Here is an 11,200-nt window from a genome sequence, read left to right as displayed (position 1 = left end):
GCCAGCAGTGGATTGGGTAATGCATTCACTTTCTTTCCACAATGGTGCATTTTTGAATGACTTTAACCTTCTTGAAAAAACTGATGCAATATTTGTTTCAATTCACTACACCCATTATCTTTGAAAATCCAAATGAAGTAGATTCAGCAACAACCGAATAATTTAAATTGGTTTAATTTAGATCTGGACAGCACTTCGGAACTTGTTCCTAATCTGACTACTCAAATCAGACTGGAATGTGTCATGTAACATTTACAGAAGAACAAACTTAAAAAAACATTTTGTAGCAGTAATTTTCCTTATTTATAATTTTGGTTTCTTTTGTATGCGCATGTATGCGCGTGCGTATGTGTGGATGTATATGTACGCGTTTGCATATTTTTAAATAGTTCTCATTTTGGAGTACACAGTAATTGCCCTTACTATCAAAGCTACTGCAGTTTATATTTAAGTTGCTTTCTTAGACTGTGTGCCTTGCAATTCTGCTAAAAGGCAGCTTACTGGTTAAGATGCCAAGAGGTGAGGAAACTGCAACTATAGATATAGAATACCCAACATCCTTCACTAAAAAGCTGTCATAACACACGTAACAGCGAAGATTAACCAGTGATTGATGGACGAATGTGGAGAAGCACTTCTAGCTAGTGTTGAGAATGCTGGAGAGCATGCATGTTGATTCCTTAAAGGCTGAAGTCGAAGCTGAGGTCAGATTTTCCCATCTTCTGTTTGAAAACGGCATCAAATTTCTCATTCATTGATACAGTGAAGATATCCTTCCACAGCCCAACCCTTCCTGAAATAAACAAAACAATGTCCCTTGTTACATTCAGCCTGGTGAAAATATATTTCCATAAGTTTGAGGTTAGGGGCAGGTCCACTTGAGCCAAGGTACAGAAAGTAACATATCTACTCTGTGACCATTACCAGCTAAATCTACAAGACCATTAGTTTTACGCAAATAATTTATAACTGTGGTCAATCAAGTTCAAACATATTAAAGAGCACGAGCTTGGTTGCTCCATGCTCCTCTTCAGTGTTTCGTTTCTGGCTGGCAAGTATGAAATTTGACAACAGGAAATAGTTTGGAAAGATGATCTGGTCTTAGAGCATCATATTTATTAGTAAAGTTAGAATATTTTACTAATTAGTAATGTTGTACTATTAAATTAATCAGTAAAACTATAATATTAACTGGTAAAATTATACAATTATTAGTAAATAGCATAGCATTAATTAGTAACATGGAAGCCAGGAATGGATATTAGGCAGTCAGTAGTTTAAGAGGAATAGGGTGAAAGAAGAAGGAGGTGGGACTCATGATCAAAATGAGCATGAGAGGAAATAAAAGATAATTCAAAGGGAATATGGAACAGTCTAATACTAATTCTGTTAGTTTCAACCTACGTATTGTATAGATGCAGCATATGTCCAGGAAAATATTTGAATGTGATGTGATGGATTCCCAGATGCTATTTATGATAATTAAGATTTATTCTGCATTTATCATTCATCTGACGTTTTCAAATTAGGTCAACTGTAAGATTCTGCAGTGCAAAACAATAATTGGTGTAGACACACATATTAACAATATGGGTCCTTCACATTGTTAGGTCATTAGAAATATTGGTTATAACCACTTGAAATACTGTCTATTTAATTCACATATTTTAAAAGGAAGCTAAACTCCAGTCCTGAACTGATTCCTTCTTTTATAGCATATACTTTTCTCTCCATTCATAAAAATGCAGAATTTAAGAATTGGGCCAAACCCAAAGACCAGGGTGCCACCAAAAGCTGGACAGAAGATAGGATAAATCAGGAAATGGTGATTCAGTGATGCCAAGCATGGGGTTTAAAATCTTCTAGATTGTAGGAGAAAGAGAAGGCTGAGAGTGCTAAGAGTTCAACAGCTAGGAGGTCCTGAGTAAGAATGAGCTAGAGTAGAGTTGGTGTGGTGGGACACTACTTCATGGATGCAAGGAATAAGGAGAGCATGTATGCTTCTGTAGTTAGAGCTTAGCAGTAATAAAAGAGGAAACTTCAGAGCAGCAATAACCATGGTAATATCAATAAAATTGGTTATAGTGGAGACAGAAAAGTTGGAGAGTATCGATGAATCACTTATCAAATGGTAGTTTTTTTTTTCTTGTATCTTGTCCAAGAATGCAAATGAGTTGTTAGTAAACCCTCCACAGATATTGAAGCAATATTTAAATCTTGTGAATAATAGGGCTTTCTATCAAAATTAAGAGTTGTTGAAGGGAAAAGAAGTCCTCGAGCCAGCTGTCACAATGGAGTTTGGCTGATATCAGAGGAGATAGTGAAACCTGGAATGTCAATAATTGAAGGAGGACAAGAATGGAACCATCAAAGGTAAGTGAGGGAAGCTATTAGCTGGGTTTCTGAACAATATGAAGAAGCTAGCAGAAATTTCCTGAGACCGTGCTGCTGGTCTTACTAACTTACTTACTTATGTGCTTACTAACAGAGTGCAGGCCAGCGAGTCAGCACCAGTGTTAATGTCCTATCTCTGATCTTTGCTCATAAAATACCCCTTACATCTTTGAAGAATGGAAAAGAAAGAAATAATTTCATTGTCCCATTGAAGGATGATACAGTGATTCAGCTAATGCATTGTGAGATGAATGAAAATTTTGTGGACCAAGAGCATGTAATCTAAAGTAAGTTTATGAATAGATTGCAGTCATCAGCAAAACACTGAATGATGAGTGGAGATCATAAGCAAAGAGAAGAAACAGAGTAATAGAATATTCTGAATTCCTGAGTTGTCAAATGGTGAGCCATCAACTGTAGCATAAAGAGTTTGATAGAAAACATGGTAGCCATGAATTTTGTTAGATGACCATATATTAGGAACACAGGAATATAATAGCAACTTCTTTAGAATACCAGGCCTTACCAGCAGCTTTGGAGATGTCCAAGGCAATGACAAAATTAATCACCAAAGTGTTCAAGAGCAGAATTCCAGGAAGTGTATAACATACAAGAAAAGAAAATCAGTGACTCGAAAATGCCAAAACCATGTAGATGATAATGGATTAGGCTAGAACTTGCAAGGTGATGAATAATCTGAGAGTTAACAGCTGCTTCCATAACTTTAGAAATCATAGATATAAAGAAAATAGGACAGCAACTGGACAGGAAGGGAGTGGCATCATTCTTACAGAAAGGACATTTCCAAGGAGAAAGAAAGGAAGAGACTGAAGTGATGGCAAACAACAGAAGCACATAAGGATAATAAGAGGGATAGCATCGGGTGCACAGGTCTTATTGAAGTCGAGAGACCAGAGGATCTGGAAAATATAGCAGGGATAAGACAATCATCGTGTTGGAACCACGATGAAGGTTCTTTGCCAAGATAATCAAGATTAGAGTTGGAGGAATTTAAATTACTGTGCATTATTCTTATTCTTATAATTACAGCACTCTCATCACTAATTCAGTTTCAAGTCTTAAATGAGTGTTGAATTACTTACACACAACTCTCTTTGGGTCAAGAAGGGCCGATATAACCACACTGGCCTAAATAGATGAGCACAGAATGCTCAGACCACAGAAATTTAAAAAATCTGAGCTAAATGGAGTGAAAAGTAAGTGGTGTGAGTGATACGAAGGATTAGTTTCCCATCGGAATATATTTCATCTTTAATCAATAGCATAAGATGAAAATAAACTTTAAGAAATTCTGTTGAGTAATAAAGAACTGCGGTACCCACCTGGCTGTAAAATACATGTGTGCGGGTTTAGATGAAAAGCCATAAAACAGAAGGAAGGGCAATGGGATAGGGCTAGTATACCTTCTCACCAATTACACTAGGTCTTCAGTTCAATGAGTCGATACACTAAAAACAAAAAGGAAGAAACCAAAATGCTTCAAACATAAACAAAATTAAAAAACTGAAAAATTAACGCAAACAAATGTGCAGCATTTCAGTGAATTACTTTTCACCCAAACCGTCTCCTGGATAACTTTATTTTTGTTCCAGACATCGAAGCAAAACTGAAAACTGATATAATGAAAGTGTTAAAAAAAATTAAACCATTAATAAAATGAAAGCGCAGACAATTGAACTACAATTTTTTTTAAACAATCTGTTATTATTTAATGTTGTGCAGGTATAGTTTAGCTAATCTTATCAAAAAAAAATCAAGGCCCATTTTAAAAGAACAGACCACAGGAAGATCCAACTGGAAACAAGTGAACCAGAGATTTGAAGAGGAACCAAGGGCCAGACTTGAGAATTCTCATTGATCATTTATGTTAAATTGGAATAGTATGTTTTTAAAGCTCATTAGGGGAATTCAGACTCTGAATTCCAGTGGCTCCAGGAAACAAGATGGGGGTTGCAGCCCCTACTTCAAATCAACCAAAAATGCATCTCTTTAGAGTCAAACTTACTTCCTGATGTCACATACCCTTCGATTCAGAATCAAAGCCAGTGTCTGGTGCCACATTCCTTTTCAGTTCAAAAATCAAACCAACTACCTGATGCCATGCTCTTCAGTTCCAGAGCACATTCACTGCCTGATGCCACGCTCCTGTGTAGTTCTGAGTGAAAATCTTTGCTTTCCTCAATTCAGAGAAATTGTTTGCACCATCTTTTCTTTGCCACCTTTCCCTTTCTTTATGAGTAAAGTGAGCAATGGCTGGATTGCTAGTCTGATTGGTGTCTTGTCTTTAGTCAGACTATCAAAGAGACATCAATCCAATTCTTTGTTCTGAATACTGCACCAAACAGCAGAAAATATGAAAATAATTAATGAGTCTAACAGGCTGTTAAAACAATCGACATTCACACAAGGAGAATAGCTACTTGGGGGAGATGTCGAAGGGCTGCAGGCATCCATGGAAACAGCGAAAGCCAAAACCTTCAGGACGTGAAAAAGAAGTTTAACAAAAACAAGAGCAATATTATAAGCAACATCTGTTGAACAACTGCATTTATATCCCCCATGGTGAAAGTGAAGCTGCTATACACTGCATTCTGGAGTTCACTTAAAAGGAATGATCAGAGTACCACAAGCAAAATGGTCATGGGGGCCACAGAGTGACAGGATAGGTGTTCCAACCTGTAAATCCCAATCGTAACTGCTCCAACGTGGTGAGCTGTGGTTGGGAGCTTACTTGTACCGAGGCAGGAAAAAAATCAGATAGAGTGTCATTGTACGCTTCTCTTGTGTGCATCCTAGCAGCTGGTTATAGAGTCTCTAGCCTGCTCTTTTGACAAGAGAAAGTTGAAAATCATAGTGGAGTAAATACAGTGGGAATTATTTCAGAGCAAATATTCACCTTGATAATGCATTTTAGAAGCATATAATTCAGTTTACAATGCTTTATATAATGTTTCTAATAGTAAGAAGTGCATATCTGTTTCAGTTAATTTATTCTCATGACTATCTCCTATATCTTAGAAACGTGAAGTATTCTATGGAAGCCATCTAAAGATGGGTATTTGCCTCTTTCTACCTTCATAAGTTTAATAGATTCACAGGTACAATGACATGTGTTTCAAGATAACCAGCATTTAGTATATCTGCAGTGAATGAGATTTTAAACTAAGTTGTACATTAATGCACCTTCCAAGTTCACGATAGCCCTACTCTGTAACACTAATTGCTTCAATACAGCCTCCATTGTCATATTGCAGTCAAAAGATGCTACCATCTACTTTTCTCAGCACTCACCTCTTCCAATGGGAAGTGCTTCTGCATTACAGCATTGGTCCATGAGCTGATGGCAATGTTCAATTATAGCCTCCATTTGAGTCTTGTCATATGACACTCCTAGGAACCGCACCAAGAGCTCCACAGTGCCTGCAAGATTCTTCCGCCAAGACAAAAAGACAGCCTTAACTGGAGATCATCAAGAAAATTGCTGCCAAATTATGCTACAAATTGCCATGAGGTACATGGCATCTCTCCTAATATCAGCCCAATATGTCAGCTGACAAAGGGCAGTTGAGTCAAGTCACCATCAAAAACTGGGAAACAAACATCTAGGTTTCATGTTTGTTTGGTGTACGTAAACTACTGATATCATCCTTTCCATGTACTTGAATATTTTGAATGGTCCTTGCCCAACAGGAACCAGCACAAATTGAAGCTAAAAATGTATTTTCACTGCTGGACTGAGAATTGGTGTACATTGTTACATTGATGGATATAGTGTGGCATGCTGGTGGAACACAGCTAGATTTATTTGAGGCATATTATCTTCCCATAAGGGTACACATTATTTTAAGCTCTATGATTTTCCCCCTTCCCAAATGTCTGTCTTAGTAACTCCTAAAGCAGCTGCTTTCAACCCTTTCCCTTCTTGCATTAGTCTTAAGTTCCATATTTCATTAGTAAGGTTGCCGGAGTTCAGAGTCTGCTGTAACTAGAGACGTGGCAAACTGATATTGTTCCTGTCTTGCCCACCTGATGACATGATTAACAAGTTCCTATTCGGAATCCATTGTAATGAAGTGTTGAACTCTTTACAGATGCTGACTCATCTGTGTATTTTGGCTTTAGTTCAGATTTCTTTCATTTGTAATTTAAAACATTTCAATAGGATAGAGTAGGTTAGTGGTAATTTGAACTCCTGCCTTGAAAAGTTACACTAGAATCCGCCTGGGTTGACTAAAATTGACTAAAGGGATAGGGAGAGTGTGTATTAATGTACATGGGGAGTTATTAACTACTGTAATATTTAGGATGGGGTAGGGTTCACTAACTGCACTGTTGCAGTATTTGGGATGGGGATTGCCCTATGAGGAGAGATTCAGTAGACTTGGCTATATTCCCTAGAGTTTGGAACCGTGAGAGATGATCTAATCAAAACATATAAAATTCTTAAGGGGCTTGACAGGGTTAATGCTGAGAAAATGTTTCCCTTGGCTGGAAAATCTAGAACACGGGGTCAGTCTCAGAATAAGGGGTCGGCCATTTAGGACTGAGATGAGGAGAAATTTCTTCACATACAAGAGTTGTAAACCTTTGGAATTCTCTACCCCAGAGAGCTGTGGATGCTCAGTCATTGAATATATTTAAGACAGAGATTGATACATTTTTGGGAATTAAGGGATATGGGGATAGTGCGAGAAGGTGGAGTTGTGGTAGAAGATCAGCCATGATCTTATCGAATGGCGTAGCAGGCTCCTATTTCTTATTTTCTTATCACACATCCACCCACTCCCCATTTTCTACATCCAAGAAAACAGAAGTTGCAGGTCACATACAATTCCATTCTTCACCTGGTATTGGGGTGAAAGTGGATGCTTAAGGTGGTGGATGGGGTGCTGATCAAGTGGGCTACTTTGTCCTGGATAGTGTCAAGTGTCTTGAGTGTTGTTGGAGCTGCACTCATCCAGACAAGTGGAGAGTATTCCATCACACTCGTTGCAGATGGTGGAAAGGCTTTGGGGAGTCAGGAAGTGAGACACTCACTGCAGAATACTCAGCCTAGCCACTGTATTTAAGTGGCTGGTCCAGTTAAGTGTACAGTACTGTAGCCTTGGAAGCACAGTAGCTTAGCTCGCTGTTTTATTTTGCCACATGAGGTAACTTTCTCCCTGCAATTCCCTGTGCCTGGAGTTGTTGATCTCTTTTAGGCCACCAAGTTATGGTCCTTCCTCATGGGGAAAGAGGGAAAAAAAGACAGAAGATAAGTCAACTCACATTGCTATTGCATATCTCCAGGTGGAAGTATTTACTTAGAAATAACAGATTACATACATATAGCGTAACACACAGTGTTACAAGGCACAATTCGCAATTTCACTCTGTTCCATTAGAGAACTACACCAATTCTTATTTTGTGTATGTGTTCAATTCATTGTTTTTGCTTTGGCAGACAACAATGCATAATCAGTTTGTGTTACACGTGATTAGGCTACAAGTGGCACTGTTGTGGCATTTATGAGTTCATTTGCTGAATGAAACAGGTTTGCTTCCCAATAAGCAACATTTTATAAAAATTAATCACCCAGAAAGGAAAGAAATCTTGAAATAATAGCGGGGTCAAAAAGGCTGCTGATGAGTAGAGAGCCACACTAGGGCTGAGATTTTGCCGGCGCTCAGAGGCAGGTCTGCTGTCAAAATCTAAAAGATTGACAGTGGGGCAGGATTCCGCTCTAAACCCGCCTCGTTGTCAGTTTTCCAAGCGACGGCTCTGCCTGCGCTTTGCAGACCTGACACTAAGCGCCAGGTGAGCCCATTCAAATACATAAGAGGGTGTTTAATGGTATTTAAGCAGTATTTTACCAGCTGCTAACCATTTTTCAAACTTTTTGACAACTTTCACGTTGCTCTGGCATCAGGTCAGGTACGTATGTCGGGTTTTCAACAACTCTCCATTACTGTGAAAAGGTGACAGCTAAAAAAGTGGTATAAAAGCTACCATTTCACAGCTGTTCAATTTACAATGTTGGACCCTTCAGGATTTGGAATTCACTTCTCAGCTTTAGGAAGGTTGGAAGTGTTTGGATGAATCTCTCTGTCCACTGTCACCTCCTTTGAGCAACCTCTCTCACCATTGACAGATCGCTTCTGTCATCTCAACCTCACCTGCCATCTATTCCAGCAGCATCGGTGCCCTTGAAAAAATTTCACCTTGGTGCTCAGAATCCCATCACGATCAGCCCCAACACTATCACCAGGCACACCAGCATCACCAAAAACATCAACCTTCTCTGCAATCACCTGATGTTGCACAAGACACAGGGCATCAGCACATAACCACATTACTGCCCAAAAGGCCAGGGATGGCCTCACCATGGCCACATTTACTTCACATGATGCTGTACACCCTGGCTGCCACATGATGCGCCAGGTTGGTACCACGCTACACCAGGACCATAAAGCATCCCTGCAATGCCCAAGCCATTCCTTTCACACTCATCACCATTGTTCAGATAACCCTTATGCCTCACCATTCACTACAACTCACTAAGCCACTTCCAAAAGGTGCACACAAATCTGTTCAAGAACACAGTGTTCAAAGTAAAGAGTTCAATGTTTGACAACACATCAGTAGAAACTACATAAACATTGGCTAAAAGAACTAGGTACCTGCCCTTGTATGTTAGTTGATATGATTGGAAAAGGATCATCAAGGGGCTACAGGGAGGATAATACTATCACTAATCAAGTAATACTAGGTAAAATAATGGGTCTAAAGGCGGACAAGTCCCCTGGACCTGATGGCTTGCATGCTAGGTTCTTAAAAGAAGTGGCTGTAGAGATAGTGGATGCATTGGCTGTAATCTACCAAAGTTCCTTGGATTCTGGGACAGTTCCAGCAGATTGGAAAACCGCAAATGTAATGCCTCTGTTTAAAAAAGGAGGCAGACAAAAAGTAAGAAACTATAGACCAGTTAGCCTAACATCTATCGTTGGAAAAACGCTGGAGTCCATTATTAAGGACGCAGTAGCGGGACATTTGGAAAAGCATGTTTCAATCAAGCAGAGTTAGCATGGTTTTATGAAAGGGAAATCATGTTTGACAAATTTCTTTGAGGATGTAACGAGCAGAGTGGATAAGGGGGAACCAGTGGATGTGGTGTATTTGGATTTCCAGAAGGCATTTGATAAGGTGCCACATAAGAGGTTACTGCACAAGATAAATGCTCACAAGGTTGGGGGTAATATATTAGCATGGATAGAGGATTGGCTAACTAACAGAAAACAGAGAGTCGGGATAAATGGGTCATTTTCCGGTTGGCAAACAGTGACTAGTGGCTGGGGCCTCAACTATTTACAATCTGTATTAATGACTTGGATGAAGGGACCAAGTGTAATGTAGCCAAGTTTGCTGATGATACAAAGATGGGTGGGAAAATTGTGAGGAGGACACAAAAATATGCAAAGGGATATAGACAGGCTAAGTGAGTGGGCAAAAATTTGGCAGATGGAGTATAATGTGGGAAAATGTGAGATTATCCACTTTGGCAGAAATAATAGAAAAGCAAATTATAATTTAAATGGAGAAAAATTGCAAAGTGCTACAGTACAGAGAGACCTGGGGGCCTTGTGCATGAAACACAAAAAGTTAGTATGCAGGTACAGCAAGTAAACAAGGCAGCAAATGGAATGTTGGCCTTTATTGCAAGGGGGATAGAGTGTAAAAGCAGAGAAGTCCTGCTACAACTGTACAAGGTATTGGTAAGGCCACACCTCGAGTACTGCATACCGTTGTGGTCTCCGTATTTAAGAAAGGATATACTTGCATTGGAGGTTGCTCAGAGAAGGTTCACAAGGTTGATTCTGGAGATGAGGGGGTTGACCTATGAGGATAAGTTGAGTAGGTTGGGCCTATACTCATTGGAGTTCAGAAGAATGAGAGGTGATCTTATTGAAACGTATAAGATTCTGGCTACAGTCATTGATAAAGGGAGCTCGACAAGGTGGAAGCAGAGAGGATATTTCCACTCACAGGGGAAACTAAAACTAGGGGACATGATCTTAGAATAAGGGGCGGCCCATTTAAAACTTGAGACAAGCAATTTCTTCTCTGAGGGTGGTAAATCTATGGAATTCTCTGGCCCAGAGAGCTGTGGAGGCTGGGTCATTGAATATATTTAAGGCGGAGATAGACAGATTTTTGAGCGATAAGGGAGTAAAGGGTTATGGGGAGCGGGCAGGGGAGTGGAGCTGAGTCCATGATCAGATCAGCCATGATCTTATTGAATGGTGGAGCAGGCTCGAGGGGCCAAATGGTCTGCTTCTGCTCCGATTTCTTATGTTCTTATGAGTATGAGGGGTGGCTAGTGAGATGGGGAAGTGATAATATAGATAGAGGGCCGGGTGGAGGTGCAAGGTAAGTTGGTGTGAGTAAGGATGTGCAGGAGAAGGGTAGGGAAGGCAGAGTGATAGTGATGTGATGAGTGCCACAGCATGATGAGGTTGAGTGTAGCTTTGCAGTAAAGGTTTGTGATCTACTGAGATTGTTGAAAGGTTTGCGCAACTGCAGCCAGCTCCTCCTGATGAATTCCCTGCTTGTGCCCTCCTGTACATTATGCAACCAGGCTGCGTTGGTATCCTGGAGGTGTCTTCTGCCCATTGGAAGGGAAGAGAACCTCCTTGCGTGTTTTGACTCCCTCCATAGGCATATGGAGGGAGTCATGGGAGAGCCTGGGTGTAGCCGGGCACCTTTGTGCAGTGCTCGTCAGTGTTTGCAGCACCTCAATGCTGCAGA

The 11,200-nt window shown here is 40.0% G+C and overlaps 1 protein-coding gene across 1 annotated transcript in view; it reads right to left on the bottom strand.

Annotated features, from left to right (window-relative positions):
• Positions 1-121: 121 nt before the first annotated feature.
• Positions 122-11,200, bottom strand: part of sult4a1 (sulfotransferase family 4A, member 1) — a 62,914-nt gene continuing 51,835 nt past the window's right edge. Inside the window, exons 6-7 of the mRNA XM_070901673.1 lie at positions 5,707-5,845; positions 122-793 (exon numbers count right to left, since the gene is read on the bottom strand). Of these exons, the coding sequence (XP_070757774.1) occupies positions 681-793; positions 5,707-5,845 (252 nt within the window). The 3' untranslated portion in view covers positions 122-680. The remainder of the gene's footprint in view (positions 794-5,706; positions 5,846-11,200) is intronic.

This window comes from Pristiophorus japonicus, chromosome 15, assembly GCF_044704955.1.
Source record: "Pristiophorus japonicus isolate sPriJap1 chromosome 15, sPriJap1.hap1, whole genome shotgun sequence".
NCBI classification, from domain to species: domain Eukaryota; kingdom Metazoa; phylum Chordata; class Chondrichthyes; family Pristiophoridae; genus Pristiophorus; species Pristiophorus japonicus.
The sequence above is the reverse complement of the archived record's forward strand: the minus strand, read 5'-3'. Positions and strand labels throughout refer to the sequence as shown.